The following is a 20,700-nucleotide window of genomic DNA, read 5'->3' as shown; positions in this document are numbered from 1 at the left end:
AACTACAAAATAATCATCCCATAGTAGGTCCTTATCTGACCAAGTTTCCTGAAGGCAAATTAAATCCGTTTTTAACAAGCTAAGGTAGCATTGTTTTTCCCTAATGAATGTTACCCCTGCTGCATTCTAGGAGATCATTTTTAAACCTCTGCTAGGAGGAGGATTGGGACTGGTGCTTGGGTCCCTGCTCTTGAGAGAGGGCACCCTGAAGCCAACCCCAGTCATCCTCTGCATTAGTGGCTACTTGTTTGGGTGAAGATCGTAATTCTTGCAGTAGAACTTGCCTATCGTTCCCAATTAGGGAAACTTTAAGAGCCTGTAGAAATATTCTAGATCTAAACACTGTATGATCAATACATTTATATTGGTCAGGAGGTAAAAGGCTATTATGGTCCTGATTCACTACCTTATCCCCATGAGAAACAGTGTAAAACAAACAAGGGATAACATCAATCCCACAACACTGCAAAAAATCTGCATGTGAAAGGACCAGGCTCGACGAGCGCATAGAGCGGAAGGTGATCCTAGCCTTAAATCCTGCATTAGTCGGCAATAGAGAAACTAGATCATTGTCATGGCTTCAAATATGTTTAGGTGAGCTGGAATCTGAGAAGCATCTTAGGAGAGTGGATCTGTTTATGTTTAAGTCTGCATCAAAGATAGAAAGCAAGTCTACAATATGAGTATCCGCGTTATGACCTAATAAAGGAGCTCCTTCCCTAACTGGAGAAACATTGATGTCATTAGGGTCATCCACCAGCCTAGGAAGCAAGAAAGGCGTAGCTATTGGATTCAACGCTGGAGTTGGTAAGAAGTCAATTTTATGCTCCCTTCCAGATTCCTTGCTAGATACACTAGGCCTTGGGAACAAATAAGAGGACTTTGTGTGTGGCTCCAAACGTATTTGAGGAGACGTTAGCACCTCAGGAAAGAAAACTTTCCTTCTGCCTTTCTTGTTAATCCGTTGATTTAGTTTTCTCGATCGTTTGGTTCTTTTCCCACTTTTAACTCCCTTCTTAACTCCATTTCCCATAGATAAAGAAGAAGGAGATTCCAAGGGATCACTAATTTGGTTGGAAGGTTTTTCGAAGATTGGGAATACCTTAGATGTAGGCTGATTAGGCTTTACTAATTGCTCGCACTTCGACATTGCAGTATCAAAAATAAATCAAATGAAATCTACAGGGCTATCTGGCAATGTTTTTGCCTTGCTGGAGCCGTTGCACTGAGGTTTACCAGCTTGCATGCTCACATCCTCACTCAGGCACACCCGTGAGGGCTCCCTAGGGGTTACACTAGAAGACCACTGATCTTTAAATACTTGCGAGGGAGCAGCATTGATCCAAGAAGAATGTAAGATCAAGCCCCCCTTTTTTTCTTTAGTCAATTCCAATAAAATTGCTGTCACTGAGTCGAAAATGCAATCAGAGTCCCCTACAAGTTTCTCCAGGAGCTTTAGTATTGATGCAAGAAGGTTTTCCAGGTTTAAAAGTGAGGCTGAGAGCCTAGCCTCAGATTCAGGAGGTTGAATAAGCTGGATACCACTTACGCCTAGAGCAGGCGTCGCTGATAGATGGGAGTGAGGGTATAGTGAATCATGTAATGAAGGGGTACTATTAAACAACTGCAAGCCAGTGGACAGTGGTATGCACTTAGATTTGGAATCCTCAGGAGGAGGAGAAGGATTGTTAGACTGGGAACCACGTCTCTGGTATAGATCTAAATCCAGATCCAGCAGCGTAAAGTCAGGAGGCCCAAAGGCTGCCGACACTGTTGAAAAAAATGGCACCACTTTCCTGGGGGCTTTTTAGTGCCATGTCAGCTTACAAAAATGATTTGACTGACCGGGTTGGTGTAGAGGGAGGGGAGGAACAGAGCTGTGGCCCGGACAAACTCTGAGAAAACCGATCATGCTGGACATTTTCTGCTATCTCCGCAGAGGGCACCGAGTGATCCTGTTCAAAGACCTTAACTCCTCTTTGCTGGCTTTCCTCCACCTGAAGTAATTCCACTGAGAACTCCCTTGAGGACTCCCTCTTGGGTGGCTCAAAGTCAGAAATTATATTGGAGGGGGCTACTCCATTTGTTTCCTGTGGTGAGATTTTCTCTTTTCCCCAGAAGGAAAATAATTGCTTCTGCCTCTTCAGAAGGACTGCAGGATTTACCTTGCTCCGTAGAGGGTTGGATTTAGTTTTTAAATATGATCTTCCTAGGAACAAACAACCTGAACGTAACTTCTTCATGGTCATCGTTAAGTTTACTCCCTCTAAAGGGCACAGAGGGAATAACGTGAACACCTTGCTGCTCTGGCAGCGCAGACATGATAGCTTCCCTTCAGCACCAACTTGCCCGGACTGACGGAAAAGACTCCTGGAGCCTATTTTATCCCAAATGGGCCTGCTGAAACTATGAGCCTCTGGCCCCTACACAAGAACTGACCTCTGAGGGGCTTCGCACTAACTTTAGATCCCACCGCTACTGTTTCAGGGCTTCTTGGTTTTAGACCTCAGCTCCCAGGACGCAGCTCCTTTCACAGTCACTAATCACCACTCCAAACACCGGGTCACACTTCAGCCCTTTACTTCACTTATTTAACAAGCCACTTAGAGAGGATACTGCAGCCGCTCGCCACCAGGACTCCACCAAGGCTCCAAGACTCCAAACATTCCCGACTCCACAGACCCCCCACTGGCTCCTCACCTTGGTTTCGGGGCTGATGACATTCTTACAGGAGTCATGAAGGGATTGTGGCTACAATCACCGCACACCTTCGTACTCCAGCTCAGTCTCCCACATAGCACATAGTGCAGAGGAGACCACCGCTTTCCTGGCACAGAACAACACTGGCCTGTGCCTCCACCTCAGCCCGACAAATGCAAGGCCATATACTCTGTGTCCTCTGTGCCCCAATCCTTGCAGGAACCTGCCTTGCAGGGAAATCATCTTCAGGATGTGCGTGAGTCAGTCGTACTTCCTTTCAGCCTGGGGGAGGAGGCTCAGGGAGCTTCCCCCGTCCGTGTCCGCAAGGCAGCTGGTTTCCAGGTCAGCAGATGGATGATTTCCAGGTCCTACTCAGGGGGAACGTAGTGTCAGCGTCTCACAGCATTCGCGGTGTTCTCTCAGCTCTCCACATCTGACACGCAGACAAGTTTGAGTTTGCTCTGCTCACCGGAAAGTACTTGGTCCCTGCAGCACGGTCAGGAATAGGCACTACAGCAGCTCGACCGCACGGCCGCAGCAAACCACCCCGGCTGTTCACAGCCAGGGCCAGGGCCAAAGACCATTAAGGCCGGGAGACCAAGTCGCCCCCAAATAGTCTCTGGGGGTCCCTCACACGGAGGTCTGCAATCAGCGGCAGCTGCTGCGCTCCAGTGCAGTCCGGTGAGCTCTGCGACTCCACCCCCGCTGCGTCCTCTCGGTGATTCAATAAAATTCAGTTTCTAGAGCTCAACCCCTCGCTCCAGGCGCAGCAGATCGCGCTGATCCAACTCCTCTGTGGCTCAACAGCACCTCTGACTATTACACAATCAAAACTGAATTAAAACTCAAACGTTACACAAAACGTTTGCTTCAAGAGATTAGGAATGGTTATGGTTCTTGGGTCTCCTGGACCTTTCCCAATTAAAAAAAATGAAGTCTGGGGATGTGAAGTTTGGAGTCAACGGAAATGGCTGCTCCATGATACAGCTCTGCTCAGCACTGACTAAGCATCTCTTTCTCTGCTCTGGTGAGTCCCCGCGCTGCAGACCAATGACCTACAGCCTCCATGTGCTCTGGGACCACTATTCGTGGGCGGAGAGACCTCAGGACCTTCGTCCCGCGAATTGGCCTTCGTTGCGCTCAAGGCAGATGCCCTCGGCAGCCTCTTGCGTGACAGTGGGGGGGTGGCAAGAGCCCAGATATCCTCACCAGCCACTGCCAGAGGGGCCGGCACAGACAACACCAAGGCTTGGCAATACAGGCTTTGGGAGCTGTGAGCAATTGGGAGCTGCAACGTGGCCCTTGGTGCCATCTTTCCGGAGGCCTTCAGCGGCCTCCTTGCCGAATTCGCCAGCTGATGGTCCGGGAGTGAGGTGTCTACTGTGCCCATCACACCCTATTGTGTCCAGCAGCAGCCTTCTTTGGTAACCCGGGGGAGGCCCAGACAGGCACGGCCTTCTCTCTGCTGCCGTCCAACACCTGCCTGACTCCCGGCGGACCGCGCCAGCAGGGTGCACACCTCTCTGAGCCATAGGCGCATTATGGACCTGCCTACCTCTAGGAGTAGTGGCAAGTGTGCAGGCTATCTGACCAGAGGACTGGAAACTGGCCCCAGCGTGCAATGTCACCTGGTCTGAGGAGGTAAAGGCTTGCAGTGGCCGTGGACAGTCTGCCCCTTCTCCCCCGGTTCCCCTGAGGGTCCGGCTGCCTTTTGTTCACCCTTGTTGAGCACCGACTACTTCTTGGTGGCCCCCACATTCCGCTACTGTTTTGAGAGTCACCCTTTGGGACTTTGCGCTGACCGGGCAGTGTTTCCCCTGCCCTGTTACCGCACCTGACATCCAGTCCCATGCCCAGCTGACAGGCTGTGTGCTTCACACCTCACTGGTCTAAAAGGGATCATGAAGGCTGTCAAGGAGAGGTGTCATTGGGGTAGTCGTTCATCGCTAGGGTTGCTGGCTGGGCCCCCTTTCCTTCCGTTGCCTGCTGCTCCGGGAGCTGCACCGTGACTGCAGGATTGGCATGGCACTCCCCTGCCTGTCAGTCATGCAATATGCAGATGTAGACAAAAATGGCTCCTATTCTCTGAGGAGGTGTGCAATCTACTTCAGCTGCACCTGATGCTAGCACAGAGGCACTACTCAAGGAAATTTCAACCATTGGCTCTATCATCACTGCCTTGGATGCAAAGGTGACAACTCTCAGGGATGAAGTTCATTTGGACCGACAGGAGGTGTCCTACCTCCACACCCACCTTGACATGGTGGACCGTCAGCTGGACGAAGTGGACAGTCGTTAGAATAGCTTGCCATATTGGGGATGGGACAATGACTTCTTGCTTCACTAGGTGATGGACTTGGTGGATCGGGCAGGAGGGCTAATTTTCGGATCTACAGTGTGCCTGAGGTATCGGAGAAGGACGACATGATTGGTTACCTCACAAATTTGTTTCATGACCTGCTACATCTCCAGCTGCAAGACCCCCTGGAACTACAAACGGAGCGCCAGGTTCACTCCCACCAGGCCCTGCTACCCAACTGTCCATGTCCTGTCATTGCATGGGCTCTCCACCACCAGCAAACAAGGGCTATTCTCTCTGCTGCTCATCTCTGCAAAATGCCCTTGCTTATCGACAGCAACTGCATTTCCCTCTCCGCCATCACCAACTCCAAAAACTGGCCTTTTCTGGCACTCCGCCTACAACTACCCAGCATTCAATATGGCCTTATGGGAACCTGAGCAGATGGACCCAACGATCAACAGTACTACGAGGGCTTTTATGGATCCAGTAGAGCTCAAACTGTTTCTCTACTCCTTCGGTGACCCTGTCATGGACACAACTGTGGACGGTGCTGCAGCTCCCCCTCCTCATGTGAACAGCTCCCCTGAGGAAACCAAAGTACTAGCCCCACCACATCTGCACTGGGGGCTTGCAGTGGAGAGAGTCAGATTAAGTGGATCTTCATCGAGTTGTGGAGGTGCTCCACAAGAACAGAGACAAGTCCAGGTTGCTGTTGAAGCGGGGGGAGGCATCCGCCGATGGAGAGATTTGAGCATATCCGTTACTTGATCTGATAATTACTTTTACTAACTCACCCTTATATCCCTTTTCTCTATTCACTCCATGTCTCCCTCTGTGATCCATTACTGCTGAAGCTCCCCGTGACCCTGACACACACTCACCCTCATAGACCCCACTAGCTGGGATGCTGTAGCCTATTTCCTCCCACTTTCTTTCTCTTACAGTATTCCTCAGGATGGTCCCACTCACATTCTCATGGATGGTTGGGTTTGAGCTCCTCCTGCCTGCCCCCCCCCACTCTTTGACTTCCTGCCCTTCTGCTGCGGGGTGGCTTTCCTATGGGCCTACTCACCATGGCTGGCCTCCCCCTTCAGGATCCATGCAGATTTCTCTGAGGGTTGGGCCCACCATCCTCCAAGTCTTGTCCCCATCTCTTGCATGGTGCTGCAAACCGGGGAGGGTGTCTTTGGCTCGGTGTGTGCTGCGGCACAGTGCTGGTCCCGGCTCCAAATAGTGACAACTATTGATCCTGGCACTGTTTTGGTTTGTTTCTCCCCTAGTTGTGCCTCTTCCCTGACCTGTTCATCTACTCCCATGCCTAGTCACCTGGAATCAAATGCTCTGCGGCCCCTCTCTGCAAATCTGGGGTGTCTTCCATCAGTCCCTGCAAAAAGGGGGCTAAGAGCACTCAGAGGTTCATCCTTTGCCTCGGGGGCCATTCTCTCCCTAATGTCACTGCAGCATGTCACCCGCACAACTCAACCTGATCTCCATGAACGTTAAAGGCCTGTCCCACTACGTCAAGCGCAAAAAGATCTTGCAATACCTCCATTCCAAGCATGCGGACATAGTTCTACTGCAGGAGACCCTCTTGTCACATGACAAATCAGCCAAGATCTAACGAGAATGGGCGGGCACAGTCCTTAGCAACAACAGACCAATGGTTGACTCTGGTGCTGCCTCTCCTTTGCACAATGGCTCTAAGATGTGTGGAAATCCTTGCCCTGCTCAGTATTCAAGGCCTGGTTGGACAAGGGGGGCTGTTGGGTGCTGGGGGCGCCACGGATACAGGACCAACTTGTTGATGCTGGAACGATTTATGACCCCACCGCCAGCAACTTTGGTTTCTTTGCACAGCTGTCCCGACTCCTGCTCTCCCTCAGCAAAACACCAGTGCTGTCGGGTGGTGTTTGGAACCTGGCTCCGGACCCCATTCTAGATCGGACAGGCCGGGATGATACACACAACAGACGGGAAAAGGCACTTTTTGGGGACATGTTGTCGGACCATGCTCTGGTGGATTTGTGACGGTTACTGCACCCGGGGGAGCGACCACCAGATACAGTGGATCTTGACTAGCTTCACCTATCTGGTGCATACGGCCAACAGAGGATTCACCCGTATGGTGGAGGATAATCTTGTCCCACTGCTGGACCACACAAAGTGGGACTTCCAGAAGTGGTCCCTCCTGCATCTTTTCCTCTGGGGCAGGGCAGCGTGCAGACCATGACCGCTCCTCGCTTCAACTACCTGTTCAAGACGCTTCCTCCTTGCATACCAAGGACCCTCCTTGCATCCACTGACATGGATATCCACAGTTACATCTCGAGCGGCTGCACACCCAGGTTCCGTGCAGCATATCTCTGGTCAGGTGGACTACGATGGCCGCATATGCAGTCTTATTACCTGGAGTTCTAGCTCTCGCAGGTGGTACCACATTTGAGCCTACCTCAAGACGCCATCTGTGGACATGCTGGAGCATCACTTGCTTGGTGTCCTGTCCCCGCTCCTGACACCATAACTGTCTCCCTCCTCGGTTCGGTATCCTCTAATCCAGTCATGGCATTGACAGCAGCGGCTTGGATGACAGATTGATGTGCATGCCTCCATTATTGCATGTGAAGGCCCCGTCGCGCCACAATTCTGCCCTGCGCATTGGGTGTGTCCCATTCTCTTGGGAGTCCTGGTGCATGAAGGGTTTGCACTCGGTAGACTAAATGTACGATGGTGCTCTGCCCAAGACCTTTCTGGCTCTCTGTGCAGAATTCGGCCTCCCGCTCCTAGACCATTGGTGATTTCACCAACTGATATATTGCCTGAGAGCAGCTCTGGGGCAGGCGCCAAAGGAGCTCCACACCTCACCTGTTCTCCAATACCTCCGTTCCCTAGGCTGCTACCGAGGTCTGATCTCAGGCATCCACAGGGTCCTCCTTAAATCCCTGCATACTGGTCCCTTGAGCCATGTGACGCAGCTGTTGTGGCAGGAGATGCTTGGCATAGACTGTTTGTTGGAGGCATGTGCATCCCTCCTGATTGGGCACGACAAAGTCCACCAGGAATCCCAGCTCAAATTCCTGTACTTCAAAGAACTGCCTGATTGGTACTGGCCGTGACCGAAACTCAAGCAGGCTAAGTTGGTTCCCATGACCACACCAACTGCTGTGATTTGTTTCATGTCCTCTGTGCGTGGCCGTCTCTTGCAGCCTACTGGACGACCATATGGTCTCAGCTGCACTTCACTGCTCCGCTTTGGTTCCCATCTATGCCCTCACCACTCTTGCTCCATGATGTTTTGGACCTCCCCGCCCTCACTTCCCAAGAACACAGGTGAATTGCCTCTGCCACTGCAGTTGAGAAGCTTTGCATCCTTTGGCACAGGTGGCAGCCAGCGGCTCACACTTCTAATGAATGGAGCTTAGAACGCCACAGGCTTGCCACTCACGAACGCACAATGTAAAACCTCGACGCCTTTGAGGTGATCTTAGGTCCCTTCCTTTCTGTTGATGACTCTGCCTGACTTGGATTCCGGCACTCTCCCCATTGAGTCCCACACATCCCAGATGCACCTTGCCTAGCTCCTACCTCGCTTAGATAGTGTCTCCCTTGTCCACTGCCCCTCTCTCCCATAGACATTGACCTCCCTGGGTGCATCCCAGATTTCCACCACCCCCAGAAACTCATGCCTCTCCCCCCCCGGTCTATGGCCCACTATGCCCCCCGCCTCCCCCAGGACCTCTGCACTGGGTGCCGTGCAATTCCAGCCCACTATGTCTGGGTGGGATGGGTCCCAACACCTTGGTTCCAGGCTTCAGCTGGAACTTTTGCTTTTTTTTTTAGACATCCCTTTTGGGCTATTTTCATCATCCTGGGACTCTGTAAACATCTGGCAGCTTCCACCGATGGTTAGTCTCCTTGTTTTACATGCATGAAGTTTGCTTGCTGTACCACCTTTTTGTGTTTTTAAAATCGCAATAAAGGAATCCTGCAAAAAAAGAAAAGAAAAAATTAATTCCGTTTTGTTTTTCTTTTTCAGATTTCTCTTATCCTTTCATTTTTGGATCTTAGCTATAAGCTCCAGAGAAGATCAGCATCAAAGGGGTTGTCTTCTACCCTGATGTATACTTGAGAAGAATCTACAAGGCCGAACTCTAACATCAGATACACTAAAAAGCCTAAAGAGGGGGCCGATATAGGAGCTGAAAAGGACAAACCGGTACCCTGCACCAGGGAAACCTCACACCCTGGTGCAGCTGGAGCTGGCAGAAAATTGCACTCTGTGAACTAATCCTTGGAGGCCCAGATTTCGGCACCACAGCATTTCTATTGAGAAGTACTTGATGGCTTATGGTATCAAAACCAGTGGATAGGTCCAGCATGCCCAAGAGGCAATGTACTTCCTTATCAGTCAATCTCAGCATTTCATTCTAAATCCTAACACACTCTCTATTTCATACAGAAGACGAAATCCAGATTAGGACCTACAAAGGCAACTGGTATTGTCAACGTGAACCTGCATTGTTTAATATTCTTCATTATTTGCCTAGAAGATTTGTTAAATGCTTGAAGGTAAGGTCAAGTTTTTTTGGGGGGGTTTGTTTTGTTTTTTGCAATGGAATGATAAAACATCTTTATGTTCAGCAACTATCAATTCCTCCCGAAATGACTGGGACTAATACATCAATAAAATTGGCAAAATCAGAGACAAATATAATAAGTCATGCAATAAATCCAAGAGCACAACCGTGGGTTTTAGCATGTTAAGAATGTTCATTATTTCTGCAATGCAACTAGTGGGTAGCGAGAAAGAAAGCCTGGGAAATAAGAGCACAGGCTCCAACAACTGGAGGTGTAGAAGACGCAACCAGCTCAGAATTTTTCTTTTTAATTTTGGGGCACAAAGAAAAAACTCAGCTCCTCTCATAAATGTATAGAAGAAGTGACAGATGGTTAGTAAAAAGATGCTGATGCTGTAGTTTTTACCCTGTTGAATAAAGATTGAGAAATATTAGACTTACTGATAATTCTGCCCATAAAGTGTTTTGGCCTTTAAAAGGGTTTGTTTAAAAATGGTGGCCATTATGCAGATTTTTTTTTCTGAAGGACATCGAAGATGAACAGGTGCAAGCAGCAGTCTACAGCGCCCAGGAGCTAACTGCTCACCATCCTTCCCTTCACAGCTGGTGGGCAGGTTGAAGGCAGAACATCAAGTAATTTATTTTTCAGCCTCACCTACCAGACAGCCCAAGCGGTCTAGTTGTGAGAGACCTACTCGGAATGGAGAGTGAGCCAACATCCTGCCTATTGCGAACTACTGGTTGGCCTTATTGTCACTCATATTTGCTTGCTTCTTATTCAATGGCTTGCATTCCTCTTCTTGTGATTGTCCTTTTCTGGAGCACAGACTCTTTTGATTTGGTTGGATCTATCCACCACATTTGTTATCGTCAGCCATAAAAACCTCATCACTAACCTGGGAGAAACTGATCTGAACACATCAGTGCTAAACTGGTTCAGGTTATGTGACTAGCCATAGGTGGTTTTCTCTCCAAATATACCAGTTTCACGTGCAGAATTCAACAAAGCTTCTCCGAGTCTTCCTACTTATTCCACACGAAAGACTGCTAGCGATCCAACATAATTCTTACATTTGGCCTCCAGCTGTTTCTTGTGTTGACAACATGTAGATCCTTTTCAAGCTGGACAGATGCCCGAAGATAACCGCACCCCGTGGGATTGATTATGTAACGTCTTCGACTGAATGAATAGAAACTGTTTCAAAAAGAGAGATCCTGCTTACTGGGACAGTGTCCCCCTGTGGAACCCAGGGCTCCAGCCGGAGGATTCTATAGTATCAAAATCTTAATTCTTCAACAATAGAGTAGCGCACTGTAGTGCAGTTAGAGGCACTCTGCAACTTCCAGCTCAAATTATATCTGTAATGGCATTTTTTGTTTTCCTGCTGAGCTGCATTCAAAAGACTGTTCATATCCTCTCAGGAGAATTGCCTCCTAATAATGCTCTCCATAATGAGCTTGATCTTGGATAATGGCAATTCTTTCTCCCTGGGGGTGACATCTTCCCTATTACACCATCTCTAAACCATACTGAATCAACCTGCCCAACTGATTATGGTAGCTGCTTGATTTAGCAAGGAGAAAACTCTTCCAATATACGTATAATGCCTTTCAATTAATTTCTGCATTTCTTTATGTTTTCTTCTTGGCTCAGAAATTGATTTACAGTAAGGTTTCTATCCCAATGAATGATGAGGTATATTCTCCATCACTCCTTGAGGACTTCTAACCACCGACACCTAGTTATCCCCTATCTACTGATGATCAAAAACTGGATGACAAGGCCGCTTGGTCTTTGTCGCCACTTTACAGAATGCTTTACACATCGAGTCAAATTCATACAGTCTCACTTATTGTTTGAAAAAAAATAAATGAAAACACATCTCTACAACAGCAGTGAATTTCCACCTTTTTCAGCTTCAATCCAGTCAGCACTGACGGATCTTTCTTGAGATAATGCATTCTACAAAACCCCTTTTAATATAATATTAACATACATTATCCACCCAAGACAACTCATTCCCAACCCAGCTAATGTCTTTCTAACCCTACCCCTTTATCTACACTGTAAAGGGTAAAATGTAAAATGTTTGTTGAGAAAACTCAGTGAGATAAAATGATAGGGCTAGGAGCCATACAGACATCCATGGATGTCTCTTTCACATCCATGTGTGCATTTAGTAATGCTTAAGCAGCCCCTGCTCAAGTGGCCATTCAGTCTGGCCCCCACAAAGTAATATTCATGCAGCACAACCCTCAGTAAATTCACATGCCAAGAAACCCTGAACTGCTTGGCCCGGTTTAAGAACAGTGCATGGCCTCTCTTACAAAATCAGATTCTCCTACCCACCCCCAGATACTCTTCCCAAAAATGAAGATTCTCTTAGGAGTCTAGCACAAAGAGGGCAACCACCTCAGGAAAACATTTTCAGAATGAATCATGGCAAGGAGAATGTGAGGAGAATGCAAAGCACTGAGGGTCTTCTTGGAGGATCATGGCATGGATTCAGACGTCTCATGATAGGATCTCTCCATCAGGCTGAGGCAAAAGAGTCTGCTGTGGGATAGAAAGTATATTGACCCCAGCAGCCAGAATGGTAAGCTGAAAAAGGAGAAACTTGATTTAACTTCCAATGAGTTCTGCAATATGTGGTCATCAGAATGGGTACTGATCTTGGAGGGGACAATTACACTTGAGGGCAGCGCATAAACTCCTCAAAAAGAAAATGTAGAAAGCTCAGGGTAAGAAAGCTTAAAACTGGCAACTAAGAACAAGGTGACCCTCGCTCAAGGAAATTACATGACATTTGACACATACAGAATTAAGTATGTCAAAGATCCAATTAATTGGCTTAGACAGGTCATTGAAGATATCAGGATAAATTTGTGAATATAATTGGCCTTTGGCAAAGATTTTGAAAATGACAAGAGGGCATTACTGGCCACTAAGATTTGGCAGGCTGGACATAATACACAATTTGAATTCTCAGCAAGCAACATAAACTGCAGTATAAATGAAAATAATCTCTTTAGGAGGACCCAGATTACCATGGATCCTAAGCCAGGCACACGCAGAGGCCAGACTGGTAGCTAAGAGCTGATTCTTTTAGATGCCTTTGTAAAACAGATGAGGAATACTTCCACTGGACTGAATAAGGTCCAGATCTCTATAAAGTAAGTACTCCTAAACAGAGTTTTTAGGAAAGACCAATCAGACAGAGACCCTCTATCTAGCTATGTCCAGAAACAATGTTCCCAATGATTCGACAGGAAGAGAAACAATATGGACAAGGGTAAGGAGAGAAAATAACAAATCTTTACTTCCAGTCAAATAGGCCAGAAAAAGGCTGGGAATTTGCTTTCCCATTCATTCTCCACAGCCAGAGGAGAGACATTTCCTTTCTTTCAATTGAAAAAAAGGGGTAGGATTGTCCAATAGGAAAAAACATCACCACATACATGTGGGTCTTTTAGATACTATGGGAGTTTCAGATAAATATTTAGAGAACTCCATTAATACTCCTGCCACTAAATATTTTTCTGTCCAAGAGAGAGGACTAATTACAAATGAGTGGCTCTAATAAAATGTAAGCATTTGCAAAGCCAATAAGTCTCGCCTTTTGGACCTATTGGCTTTTCAAGTGCTTTTTAGAAATGCTATGCAGCATGGCAAATGAGGAGAGGAAAAAGAAGAAAAAAAAAAAAAAAAAAAAACTTATGACACAGCCAGTCAAGTCATTTTGCAGGCAGATACCTGCAAAATCACTGGCCACTTGCTTCCTTTCTATTTATAACACAAAATTGGATCAGTTAACAAAAAAAAGCTTAAGTGCTTTTTTAATAAAGCTGGTGGGGGAAAGCAACACAGAGAGCACAGGTAGAGTGACACAATGAAGGGAGGGGAAGCAACACAGAGGGCTGGGGGAGGCTACGCAACAAGGAGGCAGAGGAAGAGCAACTTGGAAAGCGAGGAAGAAGAGAACTGTACCAGTGAGAGGGAGCAATAAGGAATCGAAGGGAGAAGCACACCAGCGAGAAAGCAAGACTTTCCGCAGAAGCACACAAGGGTGAGCACAACACTTCAGGGGGCAGAGAGAGCAACATGGAGCACAGAGGGGGACAGAAAATACACAAGGAAGACAGCTGGAAAACACAAGCAAACTCATGGAGTGCTTAACCAAAAATAAAAAAGTAGTAGCTGAAAAGTTAAGGACTGGAAGGTTACAAGTAAGAAGGCCATGATTGAGAAGCAGGACAAACAAAAGAAGAGGAAAGAAAGGTCACACAAGGTAACAAATAAAAAGCAAGCACATGAGAGACCAATGAAGTCAACCGATGGTATGCAATGAGCGGGTTCTAATCTCATTGCCCATTGTAGTTTCACAATAAGTCTTTTCACAAACAAACAGCTTGCACTGTCTGGTAGGCAAGACCTAAAAAGGGCAATCGTTAACATACGTGGCCCTGAGTAATTATCCGTGACTAAGAAAAACAAAAAAATGATGGGTGGCAAACATGAGTTAGTCTTAAACTTGCTATCACCATTATAAAACCTTACTATTATTATTCTGATTCTACCCTTTTCACTCCTGTCTAACACGTGGATATGCTCTCTCTCCCTTGGGTGTTACAATTACTTCTCCAGAGGAGGGCATCTTACTAGAGGACTTAAAAATTGGTCATGTCTGTCATCTTCAGAAAAATAACATTGCATGCTCTATCTATAGACACCACAGGCCTGCAGTTAGTGAGCAAGCTAAAGGTCACCTATGAAACTTTCAAGATTTTGCCAATCTCTGGATACCACTGACCATTACATTCTTCTACACATTATAAGTGATAGACTAGGAATCAAAGACACAGTAAAATACTAGTTTAAAACCCACCTAACAAACCGAGCCAATGTACAGGAATATGAGGCTCCATGTCAGCAAGGTAGGTGGTGGTCAATTTGGTATTGCAGCATTTCATTTTTGCCACCCTTGCCACTCTTTAATCATTAGGTTGAAACTTTTTAGCAAATTTTGTCCAAACACAACACTGTCTACGGCTATTCCACTGATGACGCTCCACTCTATCTTGACAAGACTTAATTTATTGACTTCCTTACCACTTGTCTCTGCTGCTAAATTAATCACAGACACCAGAAAATTTGACATACTCTGCTCTTTTCATTAACCTCTCACCATATTTCTCTTACTGGGGATGCACTCTCTCTGCAAAACAGCATACCTAACATACAAAGCTATTCGTGTAAACCTCACCAACCCACATGTCACAATAACTTGAAAGAGCCAACTGCAAGTGGACATGTAGAAGGCAATCCTAGTAATCCTTGAGCATCTATGGTGCATGGAAATGACAGCCATCAAACAAAACATTCTGGGACATGCGCAAAACAAATTTAAATATGGAATGACTTTCCATCTCACAAAAGCCTTGCACCGTCCCAACAGTACTTTAAAACTAAACTGATGACAAACTAACTGCACCCAAGCCTCTGATCTTCTTTCACACTCTTATCTAGTACTCATGCAAGATGCCACTCTTGATTCAGGTTTTCGTCCCTTTGTCACATTTGATACTCCCCTCCTATGAAGATTAAGTTGTTCTGATGCCAAATACCTGTGTACAGCTCTGATTTTCTATTGTTACTACTGCTTAGTTCGGAAATTTTGTTTTTCGTCTTTAATAAAAATGCATCAATAGCATTGGATGAGAGATAATTTCTTCACAAAACTAAGTCAAGATGAGACAATCAAAAAGTCTTCAGCCAAAGGCTGAAAGAGGCTTGCAGAAGAAATCTAGTGATTGAAAAGTGCAAACAAAACGCACACTCTACGCATATTGTAAGCAATAGGTTTGTTTCACAGCTCAGGTGTCAAAATGCAGATCTAACTAGAAAAAAATAAACGAAGTCTATTGTAACTTCAGGTACCCTCTTCACTAAGCTTTCATCTTTATTAGAATGAAGAAGTTTGAGAAACCAGAGTTGAACTGCAGTGCAGAACAAGAATCACACCACCTGGTGGAGTTCATTGATGAAGCGGGCCTTGGCACATGATGCATTGCTTTAACTTGTTATTAAATGGCTTGAGCGATGTTGAGACTAGAGTAAGGCATATTGTCTAAGGTAATAAATAATTTTTGTACACAATAACTTTGCAAGAAAATGTGTTCTTGTCACAAACTGGAATAAACCTAAAAAGAAGAAAAAAATAACAGAAGAAAAATTGACAATATGATTCCTTGTTGGGATAACAGAAACAGAAGCCAGTCGTTGGTGAGCCTCAGCAGTGAGTACGGGTAATGACATGGCCAATAGCTGCTTCACAATGTGTAGATGCAACCTCTGAGAGGAGAGGCTGGAACTTAACATGTACAGCAGAACAGCCGAGTTTCCAACACGCTGGGAAGGACAACAACAATAGAACTTAGAACATCAACCAAAAAGCCAATACAGCAAGAAAAATTGGAGTTTCCATCAAACCTTATTCTGTGCAGTACACAAAATATGAAACTCTCACACAGAGTGCATCAGTGAACTTCACACATCTCAGAATTATATTGAAAGAAGCACGCAACCGTCTACATTTTGATAAGCATACAACATATACAACGGATCAACATAATCAATTAAACGTAAAGAATATAATGTTCATAATCATCAAAGGATACAGAGCTCATAGTAACTCTTTGGAGACAGCATGGAGGTCCGCAGTTCGCCAAGCATATTGGAAGCATGTTTTAAAGCATCCATTAGTTTATTTTTGTCCTATTAAGAGAGACAGAAATAGTGTAAACTTGTATTTTTTTTCAAAGAATTACAGAAACCAATTTTGTCAACAGATGGCCGTTTATTCTTATACCACGACAACATATTTAAGACAACTAGAGGACTTGTGCTTTAACTATGAAGCAAGACTAACAGGCAAGAAAGTAGCCGCGTGATCTCCAAAAATGTGTACATTATATAGAGATTATGGTCTCAATATCGAATGCAGCTCCCTCCAACGGTAGATGTGACCAGGTATCAATCCCTTAAAGGATTCCTTTCTTTTATGGTGCTTTCTAAACCTGCTTCAGGAGGTTAGGTTGGGGCAGACCTTACTATCAGCATCAAGAAACACAAGTTAAACAGTACATACCATATAGAGAGGCCGTCTCTCATTTCCAACATATGTGCTCAAGCTGCAGCCTTATTGGAAATAATCCTTTTAGACCAAGGGGTCAGCCCTTCCTCAAAAAATGCAACTTTGTAAAAACACATAGGCTACATAAACTTATAGAGCACAGCTTGGGAGTAATGTACAAAAAACTGTTTTGACATAGAACGTTCAACATCAGGAACACTACTGATTTCAGGGTCAGGCATTTCATACTGCTGAAAAACCGGATGAATTTAAGGACTAGGGCTGGATCTTCGAGCAGTTCATTTAATTACCAGAAAATGCTCTCTGTTTAAGTCGCATTCCAAATTCGGAAACTGCCAAACCAAGTCAGCATATTTTGAGGCTCAAAAGCAAAAACTGTCTTCCATACATGTTGTCAAACAAATTCTAGAGCACAAGAAGTACATCCTATCATACAATGACATGGTTCAAACTTAAATTTTATTATGGTTCGTTAGTTCAGTGGACAAGTGAGAGAAATTGCACCAGTCCATTACAAGTTTCATTAATCTGCCAGAGAATTCAAGGAAAGGAAATCCTGAACTGTTCACAAACATTAAACTCAGACTGGATGCTTAAAAACGGTTATTATGACTAGCGAAATTATTATTATTGTTTTAATGTTTCCTTTTAGGGGAAGACAGGATCAAGTCCCATCAGTTCCAGTGGAGGTAAGTACATGCCGAGACAAAGGTCTGAAAACCAAGAGAGTAGTCAGACACCCTGAAATGAGAGGGTTAGACGGTCAATAAAAGCATGTCAGAGGGCGGAAATCATGCCAGATCGCACTAATTGAGAATTTGCCTCCGTTACTTTGGAAATGGATCAAGGCAGTAATTGATTTCAAGCAATCAGAAATGTGAACCAAAGACTCAAGTCAGTTGGAACGACAGGCAAGTGAAGAGACATATTGAATGTAAGAAAGAAGGTTGGTGGCAACAAACATTTTTTGGTCCAGTCTTTTATACATTTTTTTAATGACATTAAAGAGGACATGGGAAAAAGTATTTGCACTCTTTTACTTCCTTTTTAATCTGTATATGTTTTATAATTCCGTGAATTTCAAGCGATTAACTTGTCTCTGTAATAGGGGTGGGCAAAAAACGTTGCTACGCCGGCAGGGTTTGTGGAGTTTCAGCAACTGCATGTTACGCGTGTTACGCAGAGCTCCGGATAGGTTCCTCACTCCACCACATGCTGGAGTTTTTTCTTGCATGCAGCTTGCCAACATTAATTTGGCGTGCGCGTGTGAGAACTGGTGTTCCCACTGTGATTTTTGGCCACTAGGTAAGGTACCCGGCAAGATTTTCGCAACACAGGTGGTCGCAACCGTTCATTTTGAAAAAGCTGCAGCTCAAGTATAAAATCTACTCAAGCAGCAGCAAACCAACTCAAGCAGCTGCACCCTCTAGCGCCTAGTGGTGCGGTTTGTGCTGATTTCTCAGTACAGAACAAGCTCCCGGCTGTAAAAATCAGCGCAGGCAATGGTATGTACTGCCCACTTGCGTAACTCTACGGAATCTCGCAGAGCTTTTAAGCAACTCTGTTTAATTACACACAGTGAAACTCTACGAGTTCTGCCCACACCCACTATATAACTTTGTGGTGGCGAGCGACTGTTCTCTATATAAAACTAATAATTCTTCAATATTCTGTTGCTTCTGTTTGAAAGACCATCAAAAGAAAGTTGCAATAAACAAAAAGGTATGCACATCTGCAGAAAACACAAAGTTCTGCCACAGATCTCATGCAGCAGAGAAGTACAATACTATTAGGTAAAGAGAAACTGAATTACCGCTGTGCCCATCACTGCTTATGTACCATTTGGGCACATGGACATAATTCTCGGTCATATGATAAGTTAAAGACTGATGAAACTACAATTAAGGACAAATGGCACAAAAGTGGTGACAGAGAGACTGGCACGGACAAAATAATATTACTGGGACATAAAGAGACGATTAAATAAAATAAAATAGGGTTAAGAAGAAACAAATGTAAGCCTTGTGTAGTAGCTTTATGTAGTTTGAAAATAGAGTGTCAGTAGCAAATAGCACTGATCAACTAACAAATTATATATTCATAATTTTTTCAGTTACAGTGGTGCAAAGAAGAATACATCAGCCTAACATCTAGAATTTCTTAAATTTCCAGGATAAACAGGGAATGCAATCCCAGCGATGCTATTTGGAATGGTGGAAGTTGAATTTCAAGTATGGTAACTACCAAATTTGTAATCTGTGTGGCCTGGGCATGGGAACTGTCACCCAAGGATATATATATATATATATATATATATATATATATATATATATATAGACACACAATATGTCTGTCTGCCAACAGACAGCTGTAATCAAGACTGAAAAAAAGGGAACATAAATGGAGTGGAATGACTGATCAAAAAGATTACTTGATTGAACTCCATTTCTTTAGTGGATGTATTTTTCGCAGATTCAAATGTTTTGAGTTATTCCCTTTTTAAGGCTGGCTATCATTGGTACATGAACACTGCATTATTAAGGAAAATAATGTATAACCCATCCTTCCCAAAGATGCCTTTAGAGGACTGAAAATGAGTGAGATCCTGTTTCGCAAAACAGAGATCTTAACTGACATAGAGGTTGCTATTGTTAAGGGCAATGACAAACAAAAATAATATGGGAATGTATATTTCTATATATATTTCTTACTAGAAAAATGGAAAATAAATATATTTAAAAAAACAAAAATAAAAAATATGTTATATACACAAATAAATGTATAACTATCATTATATACGTATAGGTCAATACATCATTAACATATAAGGTGATAAGTGTATGCTAATAGGTTCATTTTCCTATAATAACAGACCTTTGTCATAATGTGAAAATATGATTATTGCAATTGTAACTATACATTTTTCACTACTGGATTACTGGGGGACAAATATAAATTGAAACAAAAACATAATACGTAAAGTAAAAAACAACAATTTACAGCAAAAATGGAAAGCCTGAGTTTATAAATATTTATCAGTGCTTGTCCATGGACTTTATCTAGTACAATTTTATATCTCTTGATTATTTTCTATATGTGTATCATGTTTTTTATTTTTTAGCACCTTTATTTTTGTGTTTAACTTTGTTACGGTGGATTAGAAAAGAGGAGAAGAAACATAGAACTCATTCAAGCATGCCGCCTGCCATGTACCTCCTCAGTACCATCCATGACACATATTACCAATGGGATAGATATAGGTGTTGCAATAACACATACCAGGGCAGAAGTCTCATGTAAACCAACCCATGGATTACAACTCCTGGAGTCCAAATTACTTCACAATATGGCTTAACCAGTTGACCCACCCCTCTCCTTTGTCAGAGCCAATGTCTGCATCGGAACCGGCTTCCTTGTCCCCATAGCCATTAAAACATTCCAACAACATCAACCATGTTGCAATATCCTCCTGAATTTTACAGTCAAACCTAGACTGTTCGATTTGCTGCTTTTCAGCCACCACCCCCACCAGGACATCCTTCTAACCCACAGGTCCACCTGGGGTTCACGAGTTTCTATCCAACCAATAGCCACTCTTCTTTTTTCTAAGAGGAGAGTAAGTTGTGGGAATTTATATGGTATTTTTCTGCCCCTAGGTTGTGTCCCCATCTGCCGTAAACATGCTTTCTGTGTAACCGGGAGTGAGAATCTGTCGGCAGCCTCGATCCATGGAACTATCTCTCCACAGTATGCTATGGCCCATGCAAAGTGTAAAAAACAAAAAAAAGGAGCCTTTTTCCTCCCCCATCTGGGACATTTTACTTCCCAGGCAGGACGGATCTTAATAAGGACATAGGAGTGATACTTGTCCGATGAAGGTAATTAAAATTAGGGGTGGGTGGAATTTTTTATTACGCCTGCATCATTTTTGTAAAGCAAAATTACTAATAAATTCCGCCAGAGCCAGCGG

At 44.6% G+C, this 20,700-nt stretch overlaps 1 protein-coding gene across 1 annotated transcript in view; it reads right to left on the bottom strand.

The window, feature by feature from the left end:
* Window positions 1–20,700, bottom strand: part of VPS35 (VPS35 retromer complex component) — a 361,777-nt gene that overhangs the window by 247,028 nt on the left and 94,049 nt on the right. The window contains exon 3 of the mRNA XM_069216632.1: window positions 16,255–16,351. Coding sequence (XP_069072733.1) covers window positions 16,255–16,351 — 97 coding nt within the window. The remainder of the gene's footprint in view (window positions 1–16,254; window positions 16,352–20,700) is intronic.

The sequence above is a fragment of the Pleurodeles waltl genome, chromosome 12 (genome assembly GCF_031143425.1).
Source record: "Pleurodeles waltl isolate 20211129_DDA chromosome 12, aPleWal1.hap1.20221129, whole genome shotgun sequence".
In the NCBI taxonomy this organism is placed as follows: Eukaryota; Metazoa; Chordata; class Amphibia; order Caudata; family Salamandridae; genus Pleurodeles; species Pleurodeles waltl.
This window is presented reverse-complemented; position numbering and strand designations above follow the sequence as displayed.